General features: G+C 40.3%; 1 protein-coding gene across 2 annotated transcripts in view; it reads left to right on the forward strand.

Annotated features, from left to right (window-relative positions):
* The window catches only part of JARID2 (jumonji and AT-rich interaction domain containing 2), a 188483-nt gene that overhangs the window by 104672 nt on the left and 67078 nt on the right, over nucleotides 1-16733 (forward strand). For both annotated transcript variants that reach the window (XM_081015274.1, XM_081015273.1), the window contains exon 3: nucleotides 9690-9831. In XM_081015274.1, coding sequence (XP_080871400.1) covers nucleotides 9690-9831 — 142 coding nt within the window. The remainder of the gene's footprint in view (nucleotides 1-9689; nucleotides 9832-16733) is intronic.

A 16733-nucleotide genomic window follows, 5' to 3' on the forward strand; every position in this document is an offset into this window, starting at 1 on the left:
AACATCTATGCAGCCATGCTGCTACGCATAGAGACATGCAGGCCTCTCAGTGAAGGGAAGCATTTTCTGTTTCCCTGCCATCTTAATTCATTCAAAACACTTACCAGCTATCTTGCAGTCGCTTCTCTCTCTGATTCTTGGTTTGCGTTTTCTTTTTTTCTTAAAAAACTAGCTTTCAGATTTGCTTTACTGTTCCTTTATTTCTTTTACGCTGAATTCTTCAAGTCATTGATTCCAAAATGGTATCTTTTACTTCAGTTGAAATTGTTTATTATCACATATTTTTTTCAAAGCTGTAAAAGGTAACTGCTTCAAACCGGTTTTGGACGATACACTGTCCTATCTGTTTGATGCCCCTTGTGCTTTTCCCCAAAGCGGTCCTGTGCGTTTTGCCTGTTGTGCTAAATCTGCCCTCCTTGGTACAGGCATACCTCAGAGATATTGTGGGTTTGGTTCCAGACCACCATAAATCAAATATCGCAATGGAGCGAGTCACGCATTCTTTTTGTTTCTCAGTGCATATAAAAGTTTTGTTTGCGCTATACTGTAGTCCATTAAGTGTGCCAATGGCATCATCTTTTTAAAAACAAAAAACATTTGCACCAGCATCCTCTTAAGGAACCTCAGGAGCCGCTGTGCGGTGAGGACAGGCCCCTGTAGCCTCATCTCCAACCCAGCAGCAGCAGTTCCTCCAGTCCTTCAGTTTGTAAAAATCACAGTATCTGTGACACACAATAAAGGAAGGTATGCCTGTACTGCACAGCCCAAACAGAGAATTGTGTACAATACTATATTCTTAACTCCTGGTGAGAGCAACCTCAGAAGATCCCAGCCTCTATTACAGAGGTCTTTTCATTGACGTTGATATCTGAGGCCTACTTTAGAGGGTGGCTGAGGATACAGTGTGCCTGAATGAATGAATTTATTGAAAATACTACCCACAGTGAATTTCTAGAAGACAAATGCAGCACCCCATTGCCTCTGACATATCAAAGCTTTTTAGGCTGTCCGTGATGCTTTAGATTGCAATATGAAAGCATAGTAAGAAACGATTATTTCACAGTTTTGCTGTTTTCCAGATGGAAGTGGGGGGTGGCAACCTAGCTCTACATAAAAATGATTGTTGATTTCTTTCTCTTTATTTTATTCATTTCTGTAGTATTTGAAATGGTATTTTCTCACTTCATTCCTCTTCCTAGGGGCGGAGGGGACAAAGTAATACATATTACCATATTGGTGTGGGAGCTGCTTGCCTCTCACCAGCCTGGTAACGTGTTCATGAAGGAGGCCATGTGTGTGGGTCAGTGACATGGTTCTTTAGCATATACGTTCCTGGAGTGGTGTGAGAAGAAGCTACAAAAGATGCATCTTTCATGCGGTAATACATTGGGGGGGAAAACCCTTAGTCTATTTATCTAAGAGAGGAAACTTAAAAAAAGAAATTAACACAAAGGTTGTCTTAAAGAGAACTGAGCTTGAAAGGCTAAATTTATCTGTTCATTAATAAATAGGACAATTTTTAGGAGAAGAGAAGTCTAAGGGGTAAACCCTGCACAAATCTGACATGGAGTCCCTAAGATGGTTGGATAGCGCTTTATACACCTCCATCCAGCCAAGCTGGTGCCAAACATATTGCTCTACTTTCCTTTGGACCACATCAGTGAGGCCGAGAGGGGGGGTCTTGTCATACTTCGTAGGCTTGTGCCATGGGGAGGTCACTTCACTGCTGCTAACACAGTGATTTGACTTCATCCCCAAAGTCCACTGCCTCTTGAGACAGACAGATGCCAACAATCAAAATAGTGTGTTGTTCTGGAGCTGGCTCTGGAGATGTGGTTTGTGCAAGGATTCATTTAAACGAACGGGAAATGTATAGCCTTTTGTTTTAGTGGGGCTTATTCAGAAGAAGTACTTTAACACACTTTCATTAATTTAAGTAGTGCTCCACCAACTGAGCTCTACGTTTAATTAATAGTTTACTTAATTGTAGCTTAAGGGCTGGCCCTATCATTAGGCAGAGTGAGCCAGCCACCTCAGGTGGCAAATGCTGGGGGCAAGAAGCAATAGGTAACCCCTAGCATTTGTCACTTGAGTTGGCCAGCACAGTCTGCCTAATTATAAGGCACAACTGAACGTGCCTTGAATCCTGCTTTGTACCTCCCACTCCAAACTTGAGAATCCTACACTTTCCCTTAGGTATGATGGACAACACTGTCCCATTTTCACTGTGGAATTAAGATTCGGTTGCCAGTACACTCATCTTCTGTATGTGGAATGTGTGTGCCATCTTGTTCTCCATCTCAGGAAACAAAATGTCTCAGGCTAGCCTTGTGAGGCTGAGAGACCAGATACTATGGCACTGTGCTTTGATAATAATAGTGATAATTTTTAAAAGGCCCGCTGGACACAAAATGGCTGTTTGGAACGGTATCATTGCGGCAGCTGCTGTGTGGGGAACTGTTCCTATGGAGCAGCTTGCCATGAGAACTGGCCTTCAATGTGTGTCGTTTGTACTCATGCCACTGCTCAAAATTCCCGTTCGTGTTCAATAGCCGCACAGAGAAAACTGCACGGCAGCAGCTCATTCATGTCTCAAGCCAGTACACACAAAAGAAGCATTGCACAAAGTGACCAAGCTGTGATGGTTATTCCAAGTGAAATGGGCCTCAGAGATCTGGACAAAATGTTAATTTTCAGGCTGAGACAGGAAAAGGAGGAATTGGTTTAGCAAATGTACCTATCAGTGTTCAGTTGGAGCTTATATACCGAAGTAATATGAAATGAAACATGCCCCCGGTTGCTTGACTTTGTAACAATTTTGGATCAGGATGAATGTAATCAGAAGGGCAATGTAGGTTTCCTTCAACTGCATGATTAAGCCAATTCCGTTTTGCTGATCTCTTCCATTTGACAGCCTCACAAAACCAGCCTGTGCTGTAATGTCATGCATGCTTAGCTTCCATAGTAATGATGTGTATCTACATATATAAAATCACTGTTCTGTCCATTTACAAAGACTGTAAAAGCTATGGACTAATACTTTTTGGCGTGACAGCAACAGAAAAGCATATGCATGTGCTAGGATTATCAATTTAATGCCCAGTAGCTTGTCATATGTAAAAGCCAGTGGTTACTCATGTGATGGCCACAAGGACAGTCACATTTGTGACAGCCACATTTCTTTTTTAAAAGAAAACCAGTCCATTTTTAAATAATTTTAGACTACTATCCTAAATTGGAATCCTTTACAACTTCAAGCCTTTTCCCCACTGTACTCAAGATAGTGCATGAGTACAACAAATAAGGACTGAGATAGCAGAGATCACATCACAATGAAAGACTCTAAAATATGAGACAGGTTAAGCTTTTAAGTCCTCTTCAGGAACTCCGGTTAAACAAACGCATGAGGTGTAGCTGCAGGGACAAATGTTTTTGCTCCACCCCATATCGTCATTCTTTTCCCCCAAAAAACTTGGATGTCGCTTGTCTGAAGCAGGGAGGTTTCTGTACTCATGGAAGTTCCCTGAGTATTTGTCCCTCTCTTGGTTATCAGCCCAAAGGTAACAGAAGACAACATGAGAAATAGGTACTTTGGTTGACATTGTTGCAGACCAAATAAGAGGTTGAGATTTTGGCGCAGATCTTTGTGTTGTCTTCTCAAAATGGCTTTCTAGAAAAGCTTCTTGCTGACCAGGGTTGTGATGTTAGGGGTTGAAATGCTGTTGTCAGGTAGACCGATTTGATTTTTTTAAAAGGTTCTTAAAATGGTGTGAATCTGAGGTCCTTGTAAAGAACAATGGAGCGCTACATATACTATTGCAGTGCAATTCAGCAGAGGAGCTACAATCTGCCTGGCTGGTGTTACACAAATTGGTGTAAGCTATTCACATTATGTTGAAGGTTGTTAATATAATATATTATATTATGTATCCGGCATACAATTAAGTCATTTAACTATGTTTGACTTGTATGCACTGATCAGTATTAATGGTACATAGCAGTAACTCTTGTCTGCTCCTTGTGAACTAGATAACAGAGGTGAAAACATTGGCGCATCTATTTTGCTCTTCCTATCTCATCGCAGCCTGATAAATTGAAGTGTGCAGAAATCATTACTGAGTTTCTTCCATTATCTAAGAGAGAATAGAAACCTTCCTGCATTTTGTGAGCTGTACGATGAATATATGTAGTGATTTTTTTCTGAAAGGCCTCTTTTTTGGGGGGGAGTTTTCCATTTTCAAAAGGAACTTCTTTTAACTATTATTTTGAATTCTCTTGCATTGTGCCCCTTAATCAGATTGTTCCACTGATGGGGTCCCAAAAGTTATCTTTTAGCTGTTAAGGAGTTCATTTTTTCCCTTTAAATCCTCAGCATCCCATGCCATAGAACTTATATCTTATGATTCCAGTTATATCAGCATAAATCCCGCCCTTTTGTGTACTGAAGAAGGAAATGTAAAACTAAAGTAATTGTAAAAGCTGCCCTTTAAATATATTGTCCTTTGCATATATTTGTAGCATAAACTTAATTAGCCTGCAATGGCTTTATTTTTGTTGTGTGAAACTATGACACTTGATGTTTGTGGGGGGGGGGCCTGTGGGGGGAACTATGGCATGTAAGATGGGTGTGACTGCCTCTGTATGTGTGTATGTGGCTGCGTGTGTGAGAGGTAAGAGCATCCATTAGTACAATACAGTAAAAGGAAATTTTAAATAACTCTTTTAAAAAAATGTGCACATTGGAAGCACCTGAAGATTGACAGTGCAATCCTAAATGGGGCTGAAGGAGTGTGAAGTGGTGGTTTATCTGCCACTTCCAAAACCCTGCTGGCTCCTGCCTGTGCAGACTTAGAGCGCACACACACACATATACACACACTTTGTATTTTCGAATTTCCAATGGAGGGAACTTAGTTGCACTGCTGACAGGCTGTCATAAAAGGGGAGCCTGATCCTGGTGCCTCCCCAATGAACCTTGGCTCTACTAGGACCAAGGTTGCATCTCTCGCACCTGTGGAACTCCCTGTTTGGGTGCCTTTTGCCAGTGAGACATCCATTAGTGGTAGCTCTATGCCCACGGAGCTACTGTGGGCATAGTGAGAGTCTCTATAGTAGTCATCTTTTCACTGGCAGAGAACCACCCCTGCACAGTGCTCTAACCCTCTCCAGCCAGTAGATCTGTAAGTTAGGTTTTCTCTGCCCAGATCAGTTTTCATTTATTTGGTAGAACCAAATGATAAAGGTATTCCAGGACTGTATTATTTCAGGCTGCAGAGGGAGGAGTTTCATGCCATGTGGCTGCTTGTGTCATGGTGCGGCTTTGTCATGATAGGATAGGCCAGGTGTCAGCAACTTTTTTCAGCTGTGAGCCAGTCTACCGGGGAATGAATGAATTCCTATGCAACCCAGAGATGCATTTTAAATAAAAGGACACATTCTACTCTTGTAAAAACACGCTGATTCCCTGACCGTCTGCGGGCCGGATTGAGAAGGCGATTGGGCCACATCTGGCTCCTGGGCCTTAGGTTGCCTACCCCTGGGATAGGCTACACACAAGTACTTGACTTATGATCCATGCAACTATTAAGACCCAGTAGCCCTCTTTCGATGACCCACCTATGGCATTTCCTTCCTAGAGAGACATGCCAGAACACTTTCCCCTGTCCCATGTGAAAAGTTCAATTGCCAAAGCAGCTGTATGGTTTAATCCAGAGGTTTTCAACCTTTTTGAGTCCACAGCTCCCTTGACCAACTACATTCTTTCTGCGGCATCCTTGTGGGGCTCAGGAGCCCAGTTGTCACCCCTTGCCTGCAGAGCTGGCAGCCTCTCACCCTTTTTCAAACGCCCTCCCTTGTGGAATGCTCCCTCAGCCCCCTCTCTCCTCTCCTTGGGAGTCCTCTGGGCAGCTGCTGCTGCTATTCCTGGTCTCTGAGCTGCCTGCCCCAAAGAAAGGTGCCTCCTCACACTGTCTCACAGGGGCCTAGGACTGGTCTGACCATTGCCAACAGCAAGGTCTGGTGGACTGGCTGGGCTCCCTCGCCTGCTTGCTCCTGACAACCAGCACCCCCTGGCCAGCCCCAGAGGCACCATTCACTTGCGGCGCCTGTAGCCAGGGCTGCTGCAGCAAACAGCCAGGCAAGCCTTTGGGAAGCAGAGACACGTGATAGGGCATAAGAGGAGGGAAGGAAGGAAAGGACAGAGGCCAGTGTTGCCTGCAGCACCCCTGACCCATCATTCAAGGCAGCTCAGGGTGCCACGGTTGAAAAGCTACTGGTTTAATCTGCCACGAACCTCCTTTTAAGAAGAAAGGCAGGATATAAATTCATAATACACCCAACTCAAGATAAAATTTGAATTCTGGTCTCAGGTTGGTTTTAACAGTGAGATGCAAGAATGTTTTTATTTTGCAGACTGACGTGAGAGAAAAATGAGAATAGCTGCATGTTACAGGATTATTTTTACCACATAGCTAGCTGTATGGAGGAGTATATTTGGTACCTTCATTTTCTTGAGACACCCCCCCACCCCATCCTCTTGCTATAACTCTTGCACTTTCCTACAAAGTCAGCATTGCCTTCTCTGTCTGTGGAGGTGAGGAAGAGAGAAGTAGGCGTTCAAACTGACTTCTTTTCAAGGTTGTTTTGTTTAACGTTGGCTACTTTGCACGGGCTACCTTTTAAAAACAACAAAAAACAACCACCTCATCTTAGGTTTTTTTTGGGGGGGGGCATGAATTATAACCTGCATGTAAATCACAAGATGGGCATGTACAGAGCATGTGAAGCAGTATAATTGAATGACCAGAGAATCTTTTTTAATATATTGAAAGGCAAGCATCCTCCTTCAGACCTGGATGCTCAAAGGAAATAATAAAAGCAGATGCTTGCTGCGCAGCCTCATTCTGCAGACACCATGCTAATTAAATTATGGCTAGGCAATGCTGAGGGATTCGAGTTACAGAGTTCCTCTGGAGACAAAGCAGTAAATGAGAAGTTTATGTTGCCTCTGGCAATAGAACAATGGGGCAAGCAAGGCATTTTCTACGCTTTGGTAACATTTGGGTCTCACCCTAGGAAGACCTACAACAAAACACAAATAGTTAACTTTTCTGAGATGGAAATCCCCGTTCAGTGGTTTCTAAGTGACAAATTTGTTTGATTTACTGAGGATACGAATTTGAAGTAGAGAGAAAGCTGTTTTCTGAACACAAGTGAGTCAGAAGGCAACAGGACTCTTTCCTTGACTTCATACACTTCATATGGTTGGGTTTCGAGTGTGGCAGTTCTCCAGAACAAATATTACTCTTGAAAAATATATATGCAGTTCTGTCATAATAGTTACCTAACTAACTAGAGCGCCTCAGTTATATGCTTGATCTAGACTTCCCTGGAGTTTGGTAATTCTAAATTTAATCAACAGCATTAAAAAAACCACCACCCCGCACATAATACAAAAGGAAATAATTAGTTAATGTGAAATGCCTATGTAGGATACTGCCAGGAAGACAAAATAAGCTTTTTAGGTTCACTGAAGATATTTCCAAATATTACTCTGCTTCATGAAGAGTTTGGTGTAATGGGCTACAGTGGGTTTGGTGTAATTTTTAAATGTTGAGCAAGATAAGTTTTAGTGAAAGGGGAGGGGCTTTGAATATGGGGCAGTTGATTTATTTGCATTATGAATCCACTTTACAGTCCAGTTAGTGAAGACAAATCAAAATTACTTTTGTGCAAAACTTGGCTCTTTTTATTTTTGCTTTGCAACTCTTTACACCGCAGAGTATCAATCTTCCTTTATTTTTCTCAGTAGGGAAATTTGTTTCTTTTTTAGAAGGGTTTTTAAAATGGATTTGTAGCCAATATGCATGAGCTTTCACTCAGAAAGAACTGTACTCTACTGTCTTCTAAAATAAATGACTTGCAAGTATAGACTTTGAGGGGAAAGAAGGTAGTTGGATAGAGCCCTTGAGTTAGGTTCCTTGCTAGACTATAGCCAGAAGTTTCAAAATATCCAAATTGAATAAGAAATAATGTTTTCTCTGTTTACTCAGAATTGATAAGTGACACTGAATTAATTGAAAATGGCAGCTGCCCCCCCAAACCGTATTTGGTGGGTAAAATTTAACTTTTGAATTTATTTACATTGTGGGGGGATTCACAGGTTATAATCCTATTTATGATTAAATACTACTTTACAAAACTCAGAATAATATCTCACCAGTTGCAGATTGTGGGTTGAAATCTGAAGGTTGCTTGTGAAGGAAGCACTGGAGAGAGCTTCATTTGGCTTTATATCAGTCTGTAAATGCACCCTAATTGTGATCCCATTGATGATGATGAAGAAGAAGAGTTTGGATTTGATATCCCGCCTTTCACTCCCCTTCAGGAGTCTCAAAGCGGCTAACATTCTCCTTTCCCTTCCTCCCCCACAACAAACACTCTGAGGTGAGTGGGGCTGAGAGACTTCAAAGAAGTGTGACTGGCCCAAGGTCACCCAGCAGCTGCATGTGGAGGAGCGGGGAAGCGAACCCGGTTCCCCAGATTACGAGACTACCGTTCTTAACCACTACACCACACTGGCTCTCAGTGAACCACCTGGTGTGTACTGGGCAAATGTTGTAGCTGCCTAAAAGCTGGCAGGCCTACATTTTTTGTGCCTCACCCTCTTTCAACAGAAACCTAACCATATTGCCAAACAGGATGGCATCATTTGTAATATAGTGTTGGCAAAAGTTCATCCACTTGCCACATTGTAATGCTGTGTCTTTCCCAATGTTTTTGTGTGTGTGTGCATGTGCGTGCGTGCGCATATCCACATCATTGTGTATTTTGGAACTGTGGAGAACAGGATGGTATTTTCCAAGATCTGAATCAAATTGCAAGGATTACGTATTCAAAAATTCTTAGTTAAATTAAGTATGTCATATCTTAGACTGGTGGTGGTGGTTTTTTAAAAAGATCTTTGGTGCAGTCTCTGCCACAAGTTTAATATGCCCATAAATGTTTAATGGTTTTAATGTGACTTAGCAAACTGTTATTTAACTGCTATTCACTCAGTCTAGAGTCAAATCTTACACTGTTACTTTTGCGTGAGAGCACAATCTTTTGTTCATGCCATGGTTAGGGTTGCTACCCAGCTGGTTTGTTTTATGCCCTGGCCCCATTTATTTTTAATAGCCTATTATTTAAGGACTAGTTAAAACAGAGAGGGAGAGAGACAGGACAATTTAAAATCCATGTGATACTTGATCTATAAAACTTAATTGTGTCTTTAACCCTAAATAGATCCAACTAAGTTCCACTATAAAACCCAGAGATGTATTTCACAATGACTTCAATGTATTGTAAAATATGAACCTTTATTAAGAATTAATGCAGGGGGACAATAATTAAGAAATGCCATATAGGGTCTTTAACAGCTTTAGCTCCCGATATAGTACCAGAGAAGCCTGCGGTACTTTAACTCTACACTCTTTTCAGTACAAAAATAGACAAAAAGACAACCTACTGAAAGGTTGAAACTTCCTTATCTTAAGTTCTGCATCAACATAAATATGAGCCGCCGCCCCCACTGCTAAATGGTTTAAGGTCATTTGGTTCCTCAGCACCTTGGGTATGCAGTAACCTGGTTCATTTTGTTTACAGTATTGTTGTTCATAGTTAATACATTTTGTCCTTCTTAATTACAGGACTGCTTAGTAATGGCCAGTCTAAAGGATTACGACCTGGGTCTGAGCACCTAGAGAACGAGAAGGACGATGCGTCGCAAGTGTCCTCAACTAGCAACGATATTGGTTCTTCAGATTTTGAAGAAGGACCATCAAGGAAAAGGTAAGATTCTCTTAAATTCCAATAGTCTAGCGGAATATAGTCTGATAAATGAAGTCTGAAAAAAGGTGCAGTTCATGCTAAAGTATCTTAGTATGCCAGTGTAGTGCAGTGGATGCTATATGTAAGGATGTAGACTTGTCAGAAGTTGGTTCAAATCCCTGCTTAGCCATAGTCTCATTGCATGGCCTTGAGAAACTCATTAACCTCACAACCTTGCTTTCTCAGACATAAAAAAGGGATCTGTCTGAAAGAGTTGTTGTGAAAACAGACAAGATCAAGACCAAAGAGGACTCGGGTTGTTAACATTGTTGTATGTTTCTTTATTATCTTCTTTCTCTTTCTTTTTTACAATGGATGCATCTTACATTTCATACGGTTGTGAAAACAGTTCCCATGTCCTGATCTCATCAGCTTAAGATCCATTTGAAGCAATTGCCCCTTGTAAGGCTTTCTGTGGTTAGGTTTCATTTTTGCAGCGGTTGATTGGTTAAACGAAACATTCAGTCATACTATTTATTCAGATCTGTAAAGGTAATTGTCCTTGTCACTGTATAGTTTACATACAAATAATGTAATTTCATGAGAGAGAACCGTTAGTGTCAACACGTTTGATTTACATGGAATGGAGCCAAAGGACAATAGTTTAAAAGGCATAGATAATCAGAAAGTGCTGCCTGTATTCTGGGGGCTCATTATAGAGATGCTGGTTATTGTCAGTAGGGGGGCTACTCTGATATAATAGTGTAACGATTTTGCTCCTGTCTCATAGAAGTCTGTAAAGAAATCCTTGTTGACTCTCATTACGCTGGAGTCTGAACCACTCCCTATCCTTTCAACAATGTGAACTAAAATGGAGCACCTTTCCCCACCAATTTCTTGTAGAAAATATGCCGAAAGTGTGGAGTGGGTTATGAGGATTTTGTTTCTTGTATTAAATTGCATGACTGGGAAGAAGTGAATTACTTTTAAAAAGAAAGAAAGTAAAAGCTATGCTGCAGCCCTAAAGCAAGATTACTTGAAAACACAAAGAATTTTCTGAAGGATTTTCTTACGTTTTCCATATTGCCTTCATTCAGTTTCTTAAGACTAGGTCTGTTCTTCTTTTTTAATATTTATATTTTATTTAACCTTTTCAGTGAGGAAAGAAATGAATGAAAGAAAGAAAATAAAATACTTGAAATGGTGATACAATGTTATGGGTGTATAAGTAATACAATTATTCCAACAAATGTGACATTATTAACAAGACATTATACTTTTTATAAATGGAATCCAAATATCCTTATATTTATCCATACACAATCTGCATCTAAAAGCAATCTGTTTGTATGGTGCAGGAGTTGGCATGCCTTCTACCCATTGATTGAAGGGGGCCATGGCATTATCTTTCCAATGAATCAATATCAAGTCTTTTGGCAGAAGTGAAGGCGCAGAGAGTCGATCTACGCTGACACATTGTCAAACCCCATATAGTTGGTATATAGTTTAACATAATATTACCATCTGAAAAAAAATTAAATTCCCCCCCAAAGTAGTATTTATACATCCTGGTACTTTCCCCCCAAAATTTGTAAGCATCAAACATTTCATAAATGTAAGTTTCAAAGAAGCATTTTCCTTATTACATCTCCAGCAGCATGTTGTCATAGACAGTTCCTTTTGTATAAAACGTAGTTTATAATCTAATGACACATTTGTTACAGAAGCTAAAACATTGTCCCACTGCTTAGGTAAGATAGGAACCTCCAATTCTTTATATTCCATTCGCTTCTCAGATACGATTGCATTTCATTCATTTCTCTAGCTGTAGAAACCCAAATACATTTGTAGTTGTGTATAGTAGGGTGTGTCCATTCACGCATGTGAGTGTGTATGACAGAGATAGAAATTACCAAACTTGATGCTACAAAGCATTTAAACAAACAAAAGAGGCTTGATACATTGAAACACCAGATACATCTAAAATAAAAAAATAGAAATGGTAAAATATACCTTCTGAGCTTATTTTCTCATTCCCATACCATTTCCTTTTTAGTCAATTCTTTTCTGCATTTCCATTCAGCAGTTCATTTTCCCTGAGGCTTGTTGGTGCTATCAGTTGTTAAGATAAATAGTTGTTAACTCACACAGAAAGTCAAGGTTGCTGTATTGCCCCATAAGAAAAAGAAAACCACATTTGTGCAGTTCCCTTTTAGGCCAGCTAAATATTACAAAATGGTGTGCAAACCTTTGAGTTCTCCAGACCCCTTCATCAGACTAGATAGTAAACAAAGCAATTTTACCAACAGCCAATATTATATCTCCAGTTCTGTTGTGTAAGTGGTTCTTTATTAACAGAGCCCTTGCTACTAGGGAAACCCATTTTTTGTTGCTAGTGCTTGAGTTCTTAAGAAGGGAATTAGCAGTGTGGCAGAAATGCTCTTCAGGCCCGAAACTGCTGTTTGGAAAACAGGATTGATATATATAACAACCTCAAAAACCAAATCGGCATGAGATAAGTTGGGAAAGATTTCTCAACCCATGTGCAGCTGAAAATATCAAATGTTATAACCACAAAATACCAAAACCAAAAACATTAAAAAATAGATAAATAAATGTTTATATATAATAAACACCTATTCATAACAAATGCCAAACACATTTAAACCAAATAGACTTTTGAATTTGTGTCTTTAAGTGTTCTTTTGAATTTACATTGGGTATTATGTAAAGATTTTTTAGTGCTGCTCAATCTTGCCTTCTGCATGAGTATAGTTTTTCTGTGGTCACACCACTTTCCCGTTGTTGTATTATTTGGCACATTATGAGAGTCTTGGTGTATTTTGTCCATATGTGTATATGATAATTTGTGCTTGATTCCATTGCACCACTGAAGAAGGCCAATGTTTGGTCGAAACAGGTGTGGTATCTGTTATACATGAGTGTCTATCACATATAAATATTATTATAAAGTTTATTTTTTATTCATCTAAGCATTTGCTTTTAAATTGTTTGGTTATAAAGCTTCATATATTAAGTTGCACAGTATTTGAGAAGCCCTTTTACATAGTTGATTTGTGTTTGCTGCTGTTTTAGAAAACAGCTTGGCCCCAAATAAAGCAAAACCTGACCATCTCACTTTTAATCTCTAATGGGTTCAGAACTTGTACACTGTACTGAGATCGTGAACAAGGGAATATGCCTAAAACACTCTGGAAATCCTGCTTCAACCCTTCCTTTTTTTACAAACCAGTGGCATTTCTCATCAAGTATATACGATTTTGCTTTGAATATCTTCCCTTCCTTCTCAAATGTCATGGATGACTCTTTTGTGTGTGTGTGCATTTGTGTGCATCCAAAAATATGGTATGGGCATACTTTGTTTTATTGCGCTTCGCTTTATTGCTTCTTACAAGGACACAGGTGCAGCTGCAGGCTGCTTCCAGGAGAAGGCAACCCCGCCCCCCCGCCACCTCTGCCCATCTTCTGGCCATGGGATTGAAGCTGGCTAGTTTTCCCCTTCCCATCCCTGCAGCAAGTGGGGCCTGGCTTAATAGACCTATAATATAGTGTAAACATAACTTTTATATGGGAAACAAAACAAAAAAATGTGTGACTTGTTTTCTTGTGACATTCGCTTTATTGAGTTGGACTGGAAACGAACCTTCAGTATCTCTGAGCTGTGCCTGTATATAGATTTTGTAACATTATTCTCAAGATTGCCTGTATTTTATATTTATCTACATTTTAGGAAGTTTTGCCCCCTAGTGGTTAAAATTTTCCTGTTCATCTCTGAAGCAAGGCTGGATGGCGTGCTGCCAGTTGAAATATGCATTTAATCAAGAGCATGCCAAACTTAGGCTATCAATGATTCTCTCACTCCCATAACTAGCATATGCATTGGTTTTGGTTTTCTACTAATGCCACATGTGCTGTATGTCTTGTTGCTATGCACACTGGAACAAATCATAAGCTTTGCGCAGATAATGAAGCAAAGACCTTTGAGGTCCTTGTTGAGTAGTAAATCAGGCTTGGGAGACGATAGAATCTTGCTCCTAATTAAATTGGCCCCTAACTTCAGCCGCTGGAGGCTATTTCATATACTTCAGTGCTACTCCATAGGACTTCTCCTACAAACCAATCCCCTGAGGAGAATAGTTATGCTGGAAATAGTTACATCCATGCCTTCTCAGGAGATTGTAAGTTGCATATGCATTGCATGCTAACATCCAGGAGCGAAAAATAATGTCAGCAGCTTTAGTCTGGGATGAAAATAGTGGACTGTCTTACAGGATTGTTGTAAGGATAACTATGTGTGTGATGTGCTTTTTGAGCACTTCGAGGAAATGCTGTGCCCAAACAGTAATAATTCTTAAGAAAATTATGTTCTGGGCACTGGAAATACTAAGCATTTTATTTGCCTTCTACGTTAGACTGACACACAGCATTTAATGAGTTTTGGGATAGCTACTCATTTTACAGGGCAGATGTTTAGTTGTTTGAATTGGTGTTTCAAGGGAAATTGGATTCCTGCACCAAAAGCTTTGTTTGGTGGTATAAAGGTTTCACTCCACTTGCTCTCTTCTAGGAGAGGTCAGTACACAGGAATTTGTTCCTGGTCCACCAGAAAGAGCAGGAACATCAGAGCAGAGCTCGTGCCTGTCTCAGAAGGACCTTCATTTGATCATGGGGCAGGCATTTAGAGGACTGCTTTCAGCCATTTGGTATTTCAGTATCAGACTTCATCCAGTTAAAAAATGGTCTCCTGATTCTCACGTCCTGCTCTGTTTCCAAGTAGAAAACAAATGTTCTTTTAAGTGACCTCTCTGGTCAGCAAACCATTCCAGGTGGCTCTTGCATAGCGGTAATGATCATCCCTGCACAGTAGCACCTCTGATCGGTGGCAACATATTGGAGGACAATATAATTCCATTTTGTTGATGTAGGCCAGGCATGTCCAAAGTCCGTTTTGGGAGCCTAATCTAGCCCACAGGTCGGTTTAATCCGGCCCCTGTGGCAGTTTATTTCCTGGGATAAAATCATAAAAAAGGTCAACAACTTTGGTCGGCCCTCACGGCCCTTCACTTCATCAAATCTGGCCCTCTTTGAAAAAAGTTTGGACACCACTGATGTAGGCTGATTTGGGAATGTCTAAATGCTATGAAGCAGGCCTGTAACATAATATGGACACAGGACAGTCCTGTAGATAAGTGCTAATAATATTTTCAGCGCCTCCCTCACATCTTCTATTTATCCTGTGGCAGCTTGCCTAGAAGAAATTACTACTAACAGTGGGTGAATGGCTTAGTCAGGTGCAATGATGGAGGCAAGCCATTCCTGGGAGTTTGGTTTCCTTCATTTCCTTGCAGCTTAATGTTGTCCACCAGTAGAATATCTTTATTTTCCGGATATCAAAGTACTTTATGAGCTGTTAAACCTCACCATAAACCCTGTAGGGATTACATATACAACCAAGGGATTGTTCTATCAAATCTTCAAATGTCAGTCTTCAGCTGTGCAGGTATGGTGCTTAGAAAATATTCAAACTCAAAAGACTTCTCTACAGTCAAAATAATGATTAGGAGTCTTCCTCGAGGACAATTTGTCTTTGTAGTTGAACAAAGAACGCTCACTTCAGCACTTTGAATACCTACAGCATGAGCTATAAAGTGGTTTAATCCTTTATAAGTGTTTGTCTGGCATTGTTGACCAGGAATGTAGCAAATTATAAACAACCAAGTGTGTAAATAATAGGCCTTCATTCATTTGGTTTGTAGGGTAGATAATGCTACATAAAATATCTCGTGTAATGTTGAGATTCACCCCCTCTCTCCGTTTGTGTTTTTTTGGGGGGAGGAGGGATGTACAGTTGATCACATTTTCATTAGGTGTCACTTAAATTTAAAACTTAGATTTAATTGGTTTTAACATGCCTGGGGCATTATTACTGAATTACTAGACAGTAATTCATAATATTTTTTCCCATCAAAAGATGGAAACTCCATGCAGAAATGGGGCCATTTAGGCGTTGTACTGAATTCTTCTCCTCAAAGTACTTTCCTGTTTCATTCCAGCCAACAAAACTCTCTCTCTCTCTCTCTCTCTCTCTCTCTCTCTCTCTCTCTCCCAAGAAACTATATTAGCACTTTTAAAGTGCATTTAATATTTGCATATCAATTAGAAATGTGCTGCTGATTAAACACAGCAATAAAGCATTTTCCAGCAACGTTACATGAATTACTAAAAATAAAAGCTAAAACTAAAAGCACACATCTTCAAGACAGGCCCAAACTTATTTGTTTATTTGAAATCTTTTAATAAAATAAAAGCTATGCCTTAAAGTAAGAGCATGGGTAAATCATACCTGAGAAATATTTGTGGTATGTGAATATTAGATTAGGTTGAGATCTTAAAAAAACTTGTAGCAAACCATTTAATCTAAAATAAATAAATGGTAAGAGATTGTCAAGGACCAGGATCCAGCATATCATTATATTTAACAGTTGGTGCCCTTCTTACCATGAACTATGAATCCCTAAGTTAGGGATGGGGAACCTGTGGCCCTCCAGATGTTGTTGGACTCCCATCTTCCTCACCTAGCATGGCCAGTGGTCAGGAATGATGAGAGACGTAGTCCAACAACATCTGCAGAGCTAAACGTTCCCCATCTCTGCCCTAAGTGAATAACTCTTCCACGGCTAAACAGACTGCACCAGTGCTACACAGTTTGTGAGTTGTTGAGCTGAACGCAATGTGAAGGTTGCATACAGCAGCCCACCAGGACCTTGATGGGTCTCTAGTTTTGGAAGCCTGACCAGGACTGCAAAGCTGGAGTGGGGAATGTTGAAGCACCTAGCACACTGCACTGAATGGCTGGTTGCCCACATCTGCAGCTCGGTAGGATAAAACTTAGTTGTGTGTTG

Source organism: Podarcis pityusensis (genome assembly GCF_964106645.2).
Source record: "Podarcis pityusensis genome assembly, chromosome: 7".
Classification (NCBI taxonomy): Eukaryota; Metazoa; Chordata; class Lepidosauria; order Squamata; family Lacertidae; genus Podarcis; species Podarcis pityusensis.